The sequence below is a fragment of the Equus quagga genome, chromosome 1, assembly GCF_021613505.1.
Source record: "Equus quagga isolate Etosha38 chromosome 1, UCLA_HA_Equagga_1.0, whole genome shotgun sequence".
NCBI classification, from domain to species: Eukaryota; Metazoa; Chordata; class Mammalia; order Perissodactyla; family Equidae; genus Equus; species Equus quagga.
In genome coordinates this window covers 175018103-175035137 of record NC_060267.1, presented here as the reverse complement: position 1 = coordinate 175035137, position 17035 = coordinate 175018103, and the positions used below count along the sequence as shown (strand labels likewise).

At 40.5% G+C, this 17035-nt stretch overlaps 1 protein-coding gene across 2 annotated transcripts in view; it reads left to right on the top strand.

The window, feature by feature from the left end:
• Positions 1 to 17035, top strand: part of GK5 (glycerol kinase 5) — a 63390-nt gene that overhangs the window by 14287 nt on the left and 32068 nt on the right. For both annotated transcript variants that reach the window (XM_046644841.1, XM_046644850.1), the window contains one exon: positions 11718 to 11811. In XM_046644841.1, the coding sequence (XP_046500797.1) occupies positions 11718 to 11811 (94 nt within the window). The remainder of the gene's footprint in view (positions 1 to 11717; positions 11812 to 17035) is intronic.

Below are 17035 nucleotides of genomic sequence, written 5' to 3'. Positions count from 1 at the left end.
ATGTGGGGAGTGGATGGTGTGGAAGTGGAGGCAGGAGAGTGTTCCTAGGGGGACAGCTGATGGGAAGTGTCATGTTTGGCTGGATTTGGAGATTATGTCATTGGCCACAGAGATTGCTTCCCTCAGAACCCAGATACCAGGTCATTCATGACAGGAAGGTCAAAGTCTTAGAAAGCAAAGGGTTTTTTTAAATAAACTTTTTATTTCAGAATAGTTTTGGATTTACAGAAAAGTTGCAAAGATAATACAGACAGTTGTCATATACCCCACAGCCAGGTTCCCCTCTTGGCAGCTTACATTACCTTTGTCACAACTGAGAAACCAACACTAGTACGTCATTATTAACTAAACTCGATTCTTTATTTGTATTCCATTTGTTTTCCCCTAATCTCTCTTTTCTATTCCAGGATGCTGTCTAGGATACCACATTGCATTTAGTCATCGTGTCTCCTTAAGTGTCCTTCAGACTTACACAAGTATTTTTAAATTAATGACATATATAATAGATGCCTTGAGATTTTATTACATATGCAATAATGCAATAGTTAAGACAGAATTAACCCACAGTCAGGGACTCTGAATTCTGATCCCTTTTTCCTTTGTGGGAGGAATCCCCTTGATTTCCCAATTTAGAATGTGTTACATGGTGGTGACTTGAGGAAATATCTTTTCTTGTGCTAAGATAACTTTAGAGAGAACTAGTATATTACCCCCTTGACCCACTGTAATTTGCTTTCCTCCAAGAATTTGCTGCTGTTATATCCACGGGCACAACAGGAAAATAGGTCATGGCTGTGGATATTCCACTGTCTTGTGTGGAGGGCTCTTTTTGAAAATAATTAGATATTTTTCAATAAAAAACAAACAAACTAATGCTGACGAGGTTCACAGAGCAGGTGGAATGCAATAGCTTATTTATTTTTAACTTATATTAACCCATAAATAAAGATAATGTACAATTTTGTATACATACAGATAACCATAATTATAAGAGAGAGAGAGCATGAAAGGCTATCAGGAAATAGAATCTGAGGAAGAAAGCAATAATTGTTTTGTCCAATCTCAGAGCTTTTTTCAAAGATGACAGTGGAAAGTCCCATTGACATGAAGCCCGTTGCTCTGGTTTCCTGTTTTATGAAGGGAAGTCAAGTCTAGCCTGCTTAACTGCAGAAGTATTTCAAGTTAACTAAGGTTTTCCATTTCTTCTGTCACCTTCCCGGCTCAGGCCGTGATGGCTGCATGCCTGGAACTGTTGCAGTAACCTCATTGAATTCAAGCATGTGTGTATATATTCTCCTACCTGCCTCTATTAGCAAACCCCTTTGGTCCAGCCTACACATCACTGCTAGATGAAATTCCCCAAACACCATTTTTATGTGAAGCGAAGTTTTTATGTGGCATTCCTCACTTTTAGGAGAAAAGAGAAGAGTCTGATTCCAAGATAGTCCCTTCCTTTACTGGTGTTGCTGTTATTGTAGAGGGATAAGATTGCTTCCTAAAACAATGAATTATGAGTTTTCTTCCTGGTTATCTTTTTAAAAAATGTTTGTGTTCTTTCATGAGTTTTGGAAACACTCTTTGCTTGCAGAAACTGAAATGCTGGTTTTTTGTTTTTTTTTTTTTCCAAAACACACGATACTTTCTACTTTTTTTTTTACCTTAAAATAATGGAGCCTTATTCTGCTCCGTAGGCCCTGGTGAGCCCAGAGCATATAATGCTGGCAGTTTCTACAAGCTCCCCAGCAAACAGCTGAGAACAGCACAGGAGTGGGCACCTCTCTGAGCCAGCAGGAGGTACTTCTTGCTCATTTTGAGAGAAAGAGAGACAGACTGGACCCTGTGGAACAATCTCTTGTTCACTCCAGCCCCAGCCAGTGCCTCCTCTTCCCAGCTCATCGCTTTCTCTCCTGTGTCGGTAGTGCATTTCTGTTGTCATGACCATAAAACATTATTTTCCTTAGAATTGCTGTCAGGAAGTCTAAAACTTTGAACTTTCCTTTTGTTTTTTCTCTTTGTTCCTCTTCACGTTCAAATGTCAGGGAACTTGATTTTTATTAACTTTTTTCAGCCTTTGAGTTTTCTTCATATTCTTCAAGTTAACATTTTTTTCAGTACTATATTTAATCAGTGGTTGTGTTTAGCCTATTTTCTGAAGTAACTCTAAATGATATCGCCTCCATTTTGGTTGTTTTAAATTATTCTTGTTCTGAAAAATCACGAGCTGTTTCATTTCTTCAGTGATTGTTTCCGTCAGGGACGTTTCTGCCAACTAACCTCAGATCAGGGTGTGTGCCAGTTAGTAACATAAACCATGAGTCACTTGAACTGGGATGCACTCAGTGACCGTTTGGGGCTTGTGGGGAGTAAGGCACCATGCTGGTTGCTGAACTGGATGTAAAGATGAATAAAAATACCGCCGTCAAGGAATTTAGTCTCATAATACTAGCACATAAATTACTCTTGAGTCCCCACACCAAATTTATCTTTTATTGTAGTACTTGATACTTATGTTAATAGTTCTTATTAGTTACTTATGACACAAAATACATTAAGAGCCACAGAATGATATAATGTGTTAGAGAGATTTAAGGCAGTTCATTCACAATCTTGCCAGTCATGTTTCTCCTCCATTTCTCCTTTTCTTGTTGACAGAGATAAAGTATAGTCATGTGTCACCTGACAATGGTGTTATATTCTGAGAAATGCTTTGTTAGGTGATGTCATCTTTGTGGGAACATCATAGAATGGCTCCAAATAATCATCTATCAATAGATTCCATTTCTATCAAACACATCCTGACAGTCCTCATTGGTGGGGCAGCATTTATTCCTTTATCAAATACCTCTTTGGTATCTGGGCTGGGTGATGAGAACCTGAAAGCGTATAGACTCTGCTCTCCAGAGGCTCAGGGCCCAGTGGGAGGCACAGATGGTCAGGGGCAGTCTCCTAGACGTCTGCCCTGTGAAGTGCTTTATACTTATTGGGAGCTGGAGGAGGAGGCTGAAGAGCCTAAAAGGGGACTTAGGGAAGGTCTCACAGAGGCACTTGCCTCAGTCTTGAAGCCAGAGTAGGCGTTTCCTCAGTGGGAAGAGCAAATCCCTGGCAGGAGGTGCCAGAATGTGGTGTGTGTGCAGCATGAGAAGGACTTTGGAATTCAAGGGGTGAAGTAGGGAAGCGGCACACCCAAGTGTTCCCGCTCCTTCCAGACTCTGACCTCATCTCCCACTGCCCGCCTGCTGTCCTGTGCTCCAGCCTCACTGGCTGCTCTGTTTCTTGAACATTTCCTGCTGGTTCCTGCCTTGCACGCTGCTCCCTCTCCCCACAGCTCTCTTACCCAGGACTGTACCTCCTTCTGTCATTTGGACCCCATCTCACAGATCATTGCTTCTAAGAGACCTTCCCTGACCATTTTATTTACCTGTCACTTTACCCTTTTCTTTTCTTCATATCCCTTGTCACTGTCTAAAAATTGTATTCACTTATTTGCATATTTGTTTATTACACCTCTCCCACAGAAGAAGTTCCCTTAGTGTTGGGATTTTTGCCTGCCTTGTTCTCCCTGGGTCCTTCACACCTAGAACAGGGCCTGGCACATAGTAGGCTCTCACATCTCTGAGTGATTGAGATGAACTTAGAGAGGAAGGCAGGGTCCCAGACCAGGAAAGGCCGTCTTTGTGGTGAGGAGTTTGCTCGTGTAAGCAATGGGCAACTATCAAAAGCTGTTAAGCAGGAGAGTAAGTGTGACCAAACTTACATTTTAGAAAGAATGTTCTTGAAGCCCGGTGGACGGTGGCTTTGAGGGGAATGAGACTAAGCCTGAGCAGTCTCTTTGGAGTCTGTTGCTTATTCAGGTCTCTGACCTCATCTAAAGAAACCCACCCCCAGTTACTCTGTTCCTTCACCGTGGTTTCACAGAATAATCATTAAATTACATTTTTTATTGACTCACTTGTTTCTCACCTCCCCTTAGAATACAAGCTCCAGGGGTGCTAAGGAATCACTTTGAGGACTTAGGATGACCCCTCCCCGCCAGTTTTAGGCTGAGGCAGCTGAAGGGTACGGTTACTCAGGTGTGACCCGCTGGAGGAGGAGCTGCAGCAGGTGTGGGTGGATGTGTTGCATTCAAGATGGTGTGGGGCAATCTGGGAGATGTGTGGGAGGCTGCTCTTATTTTTTTCTGTATTTTTTTTATTGAGTACATAATACTTTACCTCATTGTGAAATTTCAGTTGTACATTATTTCATGTCTGTCACCACATAAGTGCTCCCTTTACCCCCTGTGCCCACTCGCCCTCCCCCTTCCCCTGGTAACCACTGAACTCTTTTCTTTGTCCATGTGTTTGTTTATATTCCACGTATGAGTGAAATCACCTGGAATTTGTCTTTCTCAGTTTGGCTTAGTTCACTTAGCATAATTCCTTCTAGGTCCTTCCATGTTGTTGCAAATAAGACAATTTTGTCTTTTTTTATGGCTGAGTAGTATTATATGTATACCACATCTTCTTTGTCCAGTCATCGGTCAATGGGCACTTGGGTTGCTTCCACGCCTTGGCTGTTGTGAATAGTGCTGCAGTGAACATAGGGGTACGTCTGTTACTTTGAATTGTTGATTTCAAGTTGTTTGGGTAGATACCCAGTAGTGAGATAGCTGGGTTGTATGGTAGTTCTATTTTTAGTTTTTTGAGGCATCTCCATACTGTTTTCCATGGTGGCTGCACTAGTTTGCATTCCCACCAGCAGTGTATGAGGGTTCCCTTTTTTCCACACCCTCTCCAACATTTGTTATTTTTAGTCTTAGTGATTGTAGCCATTTTAACAGGCGTAAGGTGATATCTTAGTATAGTTTTGATTTGCATTTCCCTGATGATTAGTGGTGTTGAACATCTTTTCATGTGTTCATTGGCTATCTGTATATCTTTGGAAAAATGTCTGTTCATATCCTCTGCCCATTTTTTGATTGGGTCGTTTGTTTCCTTATTGTTCAGTTGTGTGAGTTGAATATCTTTTCATGTGTTTAGTGGCCATCTGTATATCTTCTTTGGAAAAATGTCTGTTCATATCCTCTGTCCATTTTTTGATTGGGCTGTTTGTTGTTGTTCAGTTGTACGAGTTCTTTATACATTATGGAGGTTAACCCCCTGTAGGATATATGATTTGCAAATATTTTCTCCCAATGGGTGGGTTGTCTTTTTTGTTTTGTTTTTGTTTTGTTCCTAGTTTCTTTTGCCTTGCAGAAGCTCTTTAGTCTGATGAGGTCCCATTTGTTTATTTTTTCTTTTGTTTCCTTTGTCTGAGAAGACATGGTATTTGAAAGAGCCTTTTAAGTTCAGTGTCGAAGAGTGTACTACCTATATCATCTTCCAGGAGTGTTATGGTTTCAGGACTTATCTTAAGTCTTTGATCCATTTTGAGTTTATTTTTGTGTATGGCGTAATATAATGGTCTACTTTCATTCTTTTGCATGTGGCTGTCCAGCTTTCCCAACAACGTTTACTGAAGAGAGTGTCTCTTTTCCATTGTATGTTCCTCGAGCCTTTGTCGAAGATTAGCTGTCTGTAGATGTGCGGTTTTATTTCTGGGCTTTCAGTTCTGTTCCATTGATCTATGGGGAGGCAGCTCTTTTTGAGGGAATGGAACTTAAGTGAGAGACTGGCCCTAGAGATGTGGATTGGTGAGCGGTTCTGTGGTGACTGTATTCATGAATGTGGGTCAGATTTTTCAGAGAGTAACTAGTTAAAAAGAGAAGAGGCCAAGGATTCAATCCTCACCAAACACCAGCATTTAACTGGTGGTCAAAGGAAGAAAAATCTGCAAAGAAAACCAGGAAGATGTGCTTGGAGAGGTGGGAGGAGAAACAGTAGAGCAAGATTGCCGAAGCTTAGGGAAGTGACAGTTTTAGGAAGGAGGAAGTGATCGCCTGGAGCCAACAAGGCAGAACGGTCAAGTCATTGGAAAAGACCTTATAAATCTGGGAATTAAGAAGACTTTGGTGACCATAGTGAATGTAATTTTCATGAATGATTGGGGATCTAAATTGCATTTGAATTGTATTTGGTTGAGGTAATGGGAGGTAATGAAACATTGAGGGGGCTTAGCTAAGGTGGGGGGATACGTACTGGGTCAAGAGAGATGTTTATGGTTCTGCTTCAAAAATGGGGAGATTTAAGCATGTTAGGGAAGAGAGTTGTAGATCTATTTGATGAAGTGATGGAAGAGACAGGAAGACGTGGATGCAGAGGGTACAGGTGGAGATGCCAGCCTTAGACTTGGAGAGGGAAAGATTTTCCTCTGAACTGACAGAGATTCTTGGTGGCTGTAGGGATAGCTGGTGGAGGAGTGGGGAGTTGAGGAAGGTCATTCTTTAAGAGGTAGGAAGCCATTGATGGCCTAAGGACTTCTCAATTTCTTGAAAATTTCTCTCAAAATCTGGTGAAAATTTGGATGTGCCACTTGTGGGGAATGGAGAGGAAACTAATGAGGGACAGGAGAAAGACTTTTATCATTTTAAGTGATTCGAGAGCATTGACAAGGTTGTATCCCATAAACATGGATTGTACCAATTCATAAGGCTGTGTGACTTTTCTCCAACTCATCTCAATGGTTCTGGCGTTGAAAGTGGAGACAGAAGAAAGATTGATTGTAGGTTAGATGTTGAAAAGGTAGTTAACTTGAAAGTCAGGGGTAAAGAGTGACATCATGTAAAACAGTGGAGTAGGAAGCTGTACAGTTTGGTCCCTCCACCAGAGCAACTGTGGAGCTGGAAGGAGAGACTGGAATAAACTATTTCAGAGCTCTTGGAATCCAATCAGTCCTTATAACAACTAGGGGAGTGCTGGGTGAAGGCAGAGGCTGCTGTGCTTAGGAGGAGAGAATGTGTGCAAACTGGCCGCCGTCCTGCATTCCTCAGCCCTGCTGCGGGTGTGGGGAAAACAGCCCACGTTCCTGGAGTGGGTGGCTAGTGCCAGGGCACGGGGTGCGGACCTTGTCCTGCTAAAGTTTGGGCTTAGTATGCTGTGGTGAGTTTGGCAGTGCCCACAGGCCTGACACAGATGCTGACCTACGTTCTGGCCCTCTCGGCCCTCTCGGCCTTAAGCAGCATCTACTGGGAGATTTACAGGGCCAGTAGTCTGGTTTTTTTTTGGAGTCAGACGTTTAGGAAAATCTTTGTCAGATCACTAGCTGATCACAGAGATAACAGAACAGAGGTTTCAGAAACTTGAGTAACCACACACAAGGAATACACACTTTGCAAAAATAGTTTGGAAAAGTCACACACTGGCAGCTCCAGCCTCCAACAAGGAAACATCAGCAATCCCTGAGGAATGGGGAAATCAGATTTCTGGAGTTACCATATCTATTTTCAAAGAAATAAAAGTTTTAAACATCTAACTGACGTAATGAATTAGTCATGACTTAAGGAATGTTTAATGAATTAATTTGTTAAAAACTAAAATTGTATATTAACGTATAAAATTACACTTTATAAATAGTGTAATTTAAAACTATACAACTCAGAATTCATGACCTTTCCTTATAACCACGTTCAACACTCTTAATTACTCTATCTTTTCCTGTAAATAGCACCTCTCAGTGTTCAGCCTCACAAGCTATTAAAGCAAGGTGCATTTTTATATATTAAACTAACAAAAAGAAAAATCTGTGTGGGTGAGATTATGGCAAAAAAGTGTTTCACTCATGCCTTACTGTCAATTTCTATAATATATTCATGTTTATTTTCATATAAAATTAGTGTCTCCAAATGCTTATCAAGTAAAATTGATGCTGCAGACACTCCCCGTGCACCATGTGGAGCAGGCGTCCTCACTGGGAAGGCATGTGACTGTGCAGCATTAGAAGTATTAAAATAATCAGTATGCAATCTTGATTATAACATCAGATGTTGCAGGTTTGGCCACATTTGAGGAGCTGGAAAATTGTCTTACCCTTTGACTCAGTAATCTCACACTTAAGAGTGAGGGAGATTTGGAGGAAATAACCCATGGAAGCAACTGCATAACCTCAAAACGTGACCTTTGGAAATAGGTTAATTGCAGATACATTAGTTAAGTTAAGATGAGGTTATAATGCAGTAGGGTGAGCTCCTAATCCACTGTGACTGATGTCCTCATATGAAGACGGCCACGTAAAGACAGGCGCAGGGAGAAGGCCTTGTGAAGACGGAGGATGGCAGTGATGCATCTGTGAGCTGAGGAATGCCGCAGATTACTGCAAACCCCCGGAAGCTAGGACGAAGCAAGGATTCTTCCAGTTTCTGAGGGAATATGGCCTTGCCAACACCTTGATTTTGGACTTCTAGCCTCCAGAACTGTGTGAGACAATAAATTGCTATTGTTTTAAGCTATTTAATTTGTAGTACTTTGATATGGTAGCCCAAGGAAACTAATGCAGTGGTCAACTGATTCTCGACAACAGTGCCAAGACCAGGCAGTGGGAAAAGAACAGTCTTTTCAAGAAATGAAGCTGGGAAAAGTGGATAGCTGCATGCAAAAGAATGAAGTTGGACCCTTACCTTAGACCTATACAAAAATTAAAAAATAAAGTGAAGACTAAATTTAAAAGATAAAACTATAAAACTCTTAGAAGAAAACATAGAGGGAAACCTCCATGACCAAGGATTTGGCAATGATTTCCTCTTTTTTGAAGCTGTATTATTTTATTATTAAGGAATCCACTTCTATGAGTGTCTTGAAGCCCAGACTGGGTTAACAGTGACGACTTCTGGAGGTAATGACACCCCACCCTGGACTTTCTGGTTATAACCACTGTCCTCTCTCTACCTCAGCTGAAAACCCAGACTTATGAGGCTTCAACCCCTACCCTCCTATTCCTAGAAGATGCCAAAGCCGACTATGTAGGAGGATTTTTCAGAGAAGAAGACAACTTTGTCTTTCCAGAAGACAAATCTGCTTCACTTTATGAGGCACATAGCAAGCCCAAACCACAGACAAGGTGGGACCTGCGCAGGCCTCAATGCCATGATTCTTTAAAATGGCATCAAAAGCATAAAAGAAACAAGTAGATAAATTGGACTTCATCAAAATAAAAAACTTGTGCATCGAAGAACACTAATAAGATATTTTCATCTATGATGACTAATTTTTCCTTAATTTTCTTGACTATTGGAACTCTTCAAGGTAGAGAAATTGCCTTAAAAGTTAATCATAAATAATAAGAAATAAAGCCATGTTGACATTATTTTGGCATAATGTACAATTTGCATTTTAAAAATGTGTCTGAAAAGATTTGCAGTCATCGATATCTCAAGTCTGCAGTTAGACTTCTGAAAACTGACTGGCGTGTAATGTGGAAGGAAGGTGTGTGTCTTGGTACCTTTGGTTTGTAATTTCATCTAAGATTCAGGACTAAAACAATAGGAGAATCACTTGCCTGATTTGTACTAATGATAATAGCGACCGTTTGGATCACTAAAGGAAAAAGAAGTAACTTGTTCATGATGTAGCTGCATGCTCTGATTCCCCTTAAAAAAGGTGTAAAACAGTTGAAAAAAGGACACTCTTAAGAGAGTGAAAATAAAACTGATAATATGGGAGAAAATATTTGCAAACTATGTATTTGATAAAAAATTAATATGCAGAATATATAAAGAATTCCTACAACTCAAGAACAAAAAAGCCGAATAACCCATTTCATAAACGGTCAAAGGACTTGAGTAATATACAAATGCTCAATAAGCACATGAAAAGATGCTCAATATCATTAGTCATTGGGGAAATGGAAGTCAAAACCCCAATGAGATATCACTTTGCTCCCACCAGGATGGCTATAATTTAAAAAATGGAAAATAACAAGTGTTAGTGAGCATGTGGAAAAATTAGAACTCTTGTATACTGGTTGTAGGAATGTAAAATGGTGCAGCCACTGTGGAAAACAGTTTGGTAGTTCTCAAAAATTAAACATAGAATTACCGTATGACCTAGCAATTCTGATCCCAGGTATATACCCAAAGGAACTGAAAACAGGCATTCAAATAGATAGTTGTGCAGCAATGTTTATTGCAGCGTTGTTCAAAATAGCAAAAAGGTGGAAACAACCCAAGTATTTGAAAATAGTGGTGATGGTTACACAACATTATGAAATGTACTTAATTTCACTGAATTGTGCACTTAAAAATGGTTAAAATGCGGCTGGCCCCGTGGCCGAGTGGTTAAGTTCACGTGCTCCACTTCGAGGCCCAGGGTTTCGCTGGTTCAGATCCTGGGCGTGGACATGGCACTGCTCATCGGGCCATGTTGAGGTGGTGTTCCACATACCACAACTAGAAGGACCCACAACTAAAAAAATATTTCCAACTATATACTGGGGGTATTTTGGAAGAAAAAGCAGAAAGGAAAAAAGGAAGATTGGCAAAAGTTGTTAGCTCAGGTGCCAGTCTTTTTTTTTTTTTTTTTAAAGATTTTGCTTTTTCTTTTTCTTCCCACAGCCCCCCGTACATAGTTGTGTATTTTTAGTTGTGGGTCCTTCTAACTGTGGCATGTGGGATGCCGCCTCAGCATGGCTTGATGAGCGGAGCCATGTCCACGCCCAGGATTCAAACTGGTGAGCGTGCAAACTTAACCACTTGGCCATGGGGCCGGCCCCTTAGGTGCCAATCTTTGGAAAAAAAAAAAAGGTTAAAATGGTAAATTTAATGTTATGTATATTTTACCACAGTTTAAAAAAAGAGAAAGAGTCAAAGGGTAGAGAGGGCAAGTTATTAGTAAAAGTGATAGATCGTAAGATCCGGGAAAGTAAGTAAGCCTCAGGCAGGTTGGTAGGAAAAAAGGGGAAGGAATGTTTGAGGGATTAAAGGTTGTGTGTGTTTGAAGGGAAGGCATTTGGGGAAGAGATTGAGTTACAACCACAGCACGCTGTCTTCACTGGTATACTGGAATGTTAGAATTTCAGTGGTAGGATGTTTCCAGGTAGTAAAGTGGAGGCTGTAACCATGGGTCTGCACTGCTTGAGAAAAGTGGGAAACGACGGTCTCAGGAATTGAGCTGGTTAAAATCACGCAGGAGAAGGCTGGAGATGCGGGTGAAAGCAAGCCTGAGCCGGACGTTGAAGCTTAGTAAATGTCACTGGTTAATTCATTCCCAGGAGCCTCAAAGGAAAAGGGACTTATTTTTGCTGTATTTTTTTAAGCTCTGTCCTTTTATTGTAGTATTGACCCAGTTTGTTGAATCTCCTTTTATTGGACAATTATGGTAAACATAGTAGTTGCCACTGCCTGAGCCAATTCTAAAGCCGAGAGATGTGCGGTTAGGCTGAGGCAGCATTTCAGCTCTTCCGTAGGTACAGAGGCTTTATCTGATTGTGTATCTCAAGATAAGTACAGTGAAGAAGGAAAGCATCGGTGTCTTTGTCTTGCTTTTAAAGGTGTACAAGCAAGTCTTTAAAGGCCTTTTCATTCGTTTTGTTTTGTTTTTTGGAAGTGTACACATTGTCCTTCAAAAAGAATATCTTTTTGGATAGAATCCAATCTAAAATTTCATGCTATATGTCACATCATAATTGTTAGAATGTGTGTTCGGTTTATAAAATCAAAGAGAAGAAGTCATTCGGAAAGCCCCATCTAATTAAATCACATGTTGAAATTACAGTTTGGCCTCTAATTTTGTTTTCTCTTGTGACAGATCTTTTATATAATGTAGTCTCTAATTTATATTGAGTCTAAAATACTGTTTCATCTTTCTTAGGAAAACGGGAAATCATTTTCACAACTTCATTAGTTGGCAAGACCTAAGAGCTATTGAACTTGTAAAATCTTGGAATAGTTCTCTTATAATGAAGGTAATCCTTTTCTTATCTTCTGCAATTTGGATGTTACTGTTTTTTCTGTAAATGTCCCTTAACTGTAGGATTAATTGTATAATCTTCTACCTATGCTGTTTTAGGACATTGAGAAGAGAATACACACATGCACACTTCCACACCAGTGAAATTTAGTAATAGTCACCCACAAGCATCTGTGGTAGACCGGGTGCTTAGCACTTACACTTCAGGAAGTCCTGAGGAGGTTGGGGTGGATCAGATTTCACATGTTCGTGGGAATTCATGTTTCCATTCCTGGAGAAATGGGAAAAATACAGACTGTGTCCAGAAATGATACAGAAATGTCCAAATTTCATTATCTTTTGTTGTAAAAGTGGAGAATGGCTATTAAGACAGATAACTAGCTGGCTGCCACAGCTCTTAACATGATGTCTGGCGTGTAGTAAGCAATGACAGTGGTGATGATGATGACAGTGAGGACAACAGCAGTAGCATCAGTATCGTCTCACTCCTAAGTGTGAGATTACTGAGTCAAAGGGTAAGACAGTTTTCTAGCTCCTCCAATGTGGCCAGACCTGCAATATTTGATGTTATAATCAAGATTGCATATTGATTATTTTAATACTTCTAATGCCACACAGTTAAATGCCTTCCTAACTAGTGTGTCTGTACCAGATGGTGCATGGGGATTGTATAGAATGTGGTTTTACTTGGTAAGCATTTGGAGACATTAATTTTATATGAAAATAAACATAAATATATTGTAGAATATGACAGAAATGCATGAGTGAAACACTGTTGCCATAATCTCACCCACAAAGATTTTTCTATTAGTTTAACATATACAAATACAACTTACTAGGGGCTGGCCCCATGGTGTAGTGGTTAAGTTTGGTGTGCTCCACTTTGGTGGCCCAGGTTCACAAGTGTGGCTCCCAGACACAGACCTACAACACTTGTCAGCCATGTTGTGGCAGCAACCCACATATAAAGTGGAGAAAGTTTGGCACAGATATTAGCTCAGGGCTAATCTTCCTCAGGCGAAAAAAGAGGAAGACTGGCAACAGATATTAGCCCAGGACTAATCTTCCTCAGCAAACAAACAAAAAAAACCACCCTGGGGCCAGCATGGTGGCATAGTGGTTAAGTTCATGCACTCTGCTTTGGTGGCCCAGGGTTTACAGGTTCGGGTCCTGGGCGCAGACCTAGTACCGCTTGTCAAGCCACGCTGTGGCATGAGATGGTTAAGGCTTTTTGTCTTGAAAAGAAATTGTAACCATGAAAACATTTACTTCTGTAGTATAAGCCTCCACGCTCAAATCATAACTCTAAACTGTGACTTCAAGCGCAAATCTGAGCACTTCAGGCACTTCTGTCTGCTTGGAATTGAACATGTGTGTGATCAAAGTTTGGGCTTAGCAGAAAACTATACACACAGACTCAGAGTTTAGCCCACACCGTTCCAGGGCCTGTCCTGCAGGGGAAGGACCCCTACCCCGTGGGCATTCCTTCCTAGTTGCTTATGGTTTATGGATCGAGGCTCTTGGAAATGTTTAGGCTGGGTGTGCCAGAGCTGGCACCGAGGTCATTAGTTTAGCCACGGCTAGCACCAGGCAAAATGGTGAAGTAACTGGGGTGTGTCGGCAGTCTCCTGGAACTGCTGTTTTCCTCCAGTCTCCCCAGGCACCCACTCCCTCTCGCTGTTGTTCTGCTTCTTGCCTAATGGTTGCTGAGCCTTTTCTGTGCTTTTGGCATAGGCTTCCTACTCCTTACCATCCATGGTTCGCCACCGTCCACACATCTGACCATTTCCCAGACCCCTTTCTCCCTGAAGCTGCTAAGGATTAGACTCCAGCTTTGCCATCCTGCTTTTGTCACTGTAGCACCCAGGCCCTTTCTCACCTTAAGGCCCTCATACTTGCAACGGGCTCTACCATCATGGCTGGATCCTTCTCATCCTTCAGGGCCCAGCTCACACGTCACCTCCTCTGTGGGAGCCCTTCCCTGCCATCCTATTTAAAATAGCCGCCCCCCATCCAATCTCTCATACTGTTCTTTATTTCTTTCTCAGCACTTAAAAAATTTCAAAGATTCTGAGACATACATTTTTTTTGTTTTTGTTGAGGACGATTGTTGCCGAGCTAACATCTGTGCCAATCCTCCTCTATTTTGTATGTGGGACACCACCACAGTGTGGCTAGATGAGCGGTATGTAGGTCCGTACCTGGGATCTGAACTGGTGAACCCTGGGCCGCTGAAGTGTAGCATGTGAACTTAACCACTACGCCACTGGGCCGGCCCCCAAGACATACATTTTTTAAATTGCAATTTTAATTGAGGTAATTGTTGACTCACGTGCAGTTGTCAGAAATAATGCAGAGATCCCTTATATACTTCGCAGTTTCTCCCAATGGTAGCGTTTTACAAATCTATAGTGTAATGTTGCAACCAGGATACTGACATTAATACAGTCCATAGATCTTACTCAGATTTCCCCAGTTTTGTACTCATTTCTGTTTGTATGTATGTGTGTGGGCATCAGTTTCTATCCTGTTTTTTCATATGGTTGTGTATCCACCACCACAGTCAGTATGCTGAACCGTTCCTATCATGACAAGGATCCCTCATGTGCCTCTTCTATAACCACATCCATTTCTCTCCCCTGTTTCTCCCCACCCTCTCCCATCCCTGGCTTCTTGCAACCACTAATCTGTCCTCCATTAAGAATTTTTTATCATTTCAAAAATGATATATGCATGGAATCATGCAGTATAGAAGCTTTTGGGATTTGCTTTTTTCAGTTAGTACTATTTCCTGGAGAATCCGACTTGTTACGTGTATCAGTAGCTTGTTCCTTTTTATTGCAGCCATATTCGGTGGTACAGATGTACCACCTGTTGAAGGACATCTGTGCTAATGCCATTTGAGGCTGTTACAGATAAAGCTGTTCTGAACATTTGTGTACAGAATTTTGTGTGAACATAAGTTTTCCTTTCTTTGGGATAAATACCCTAAGAGTACAATGCTATATTTTTGCATGTAATTGCATGTTTTATTTTATAAGAAACTGCCAGAATTTTTTCCAGAGTGGTTGTACCATTTACATTCCCGTCAGCACCGTATGAATTATAAGACATACGTTTTTTCCAGTTTTAAAAAGCAATTTTTATTCAGGGTACTTTTTTGTTTTTTTAAGATTGGTACCTGAGCTGACATCCATTGCTAATGTTTTTTTTTTTCTCTTTTTCCCCAAAGCCTCTCAGTACATAGTTGTATATTCTAGTTGTAGGTCCTTCTGCTTGTGCTATGTGGGACGCCGCCTCAGCATGGCTTGCTGAGCGGTGCTGGGTCTGTGCCCAGGATCCAAACCGGTGAAACCCTGGGCCGCCATAGTGGAGTGCATGAACTTAACCCCTCAGGCACGGGGCTGACCCCCAACCAGGATAGGTTTTTAACCATCAGTTTGTTATCATGTTAACCGTCAATTATATCTTAGGATTATGTCATAATTTAGCTGGTAGGATTTTTTTCTTTTTTGGTGGCACATTAAATAATGGCTCATTTTATAATCAGTGTCTTCTTAGATTATCTCATTTATTGATTTGATTACCTATTTGTCTGTCTCTTTCCACTAGAATGTAAGTTTCAAGAAGGGAGGGATTCTGCCTGTTTTGTTCACTGTTTTCTCAAGGCCTAGCACAGTCCTTGGTTCATAGAAGGTACTCAACAAATATTTGTTAAATATATGAACAAAAGTGTTAATTTTTCGTGTGTTGACTAAAAGTGCAGATGTTAGAACTCTTAATACTTTGTGCCCCGCAGACTCCCTGCTGCCAAGGTATCTGTGTCTTAACAGAAGATCCCTGAGGGATCCTAAATCTGTTTTTTTATAGAGAAAGGTATAGTGTGCTTAGGGAGGAAGAACCATTTCAGTCTGAGGCATTTCTTAACATATAACACCTCAGAAGAAGGATTATTGGTGGTCACCTTAAATACTTGCCATAAGTTATGTTTTAATAAATAATGTGAAATATAAAGACATGCAGAAGATTTGACCACTGAAGAAGGTGAAAAGGAAGTTAAAAGGATAAAAAGTTTCAGTTATAAGATGAATAAGATCTGAGATTCTAATGTATAACCTGATGTGTAGTGATAACATTATCTTGTATAATTGAAATTGGCTAAGACAGTAGAATTTAAATGTTCTCACCAAAACAAAGTAAAAAAAAATTAAAATGGGGCTCGTTCTAAAAAAAAGGGCAAGACTGAAATATAGAGAGAACTGAGTATACACATTTTCCTGATTAATGCATTATGCAAAAACTGAAAGAAAAATTCATATTACTATTTTTAATAAATAAACCAAAGTGTTTAAATTTATTTTGGTGGGAGAGGTGGGGAATAAAAGAGAAAAAAATGCAATAAGTGGGTACAGTCTCTGTAAGTTGAATGTTTTGTAAAATATCAGTTTCAGAAGTTGAATTGTCCATCTGCATCCTCATACTAGGTGGCAGTAAGGGTTTTTGGTGTGTGGTTTTTTTAGTATGACTTCACAAACCTTAAAACTCAAAGCTGGTCTTCTGTGTAAGGCTGTTTTTTTTTAACTAAGGATTTGGCTTACTGAGAATCCAAATTTAAAACTGTATATGTTTCATCTTTGGTCATTAGATATATGTATAGATAATATTAAAGAAAACCATACATCCCAAATTTTAAGTACTTAATGTGTAAGAAAATTTCCCTTCCAGGTTAATTCTAACTTGATTAAAAATATATTTCTAATAGAAATATAGCCTTCTTCCTTGAATCTTCCTTTGCTTTCATAGGTAAAGAGGTAGAAAATAGTTATTTTTGAAGACTTTATAAGTCTGTCAGCCTCTGGTGTTTGCTAGAGAAGTTCATAGTGCGTGTGTTACATTTCACGTGTTAGAATGAATACAGCTTGTCCACTTGGGGGGACGTGGCTTTACCTGGTATTCTTTTTTTTCTTTTTTCCCCTCCCCAAAGCCCCAGTGCGTGGTTGTATATCCTAGTTGTAAGTTGTTCTAGTCGTTCTATGTGAGCTGCCATCACAGCGTGGAAACTGACATATGGGTGGTGTGTCCTGTGCATGGGAGGCAGACCCTGCCGCTGAAGTGGTGAGCACCCAACTATAACCACTGGGCCATCAGGGCCGGCTCTTTGCTTGGTATTCTCAGTGCTGAGAGCACTCTTAAGTTGTTAAATAATTTCTTTGTCGTTG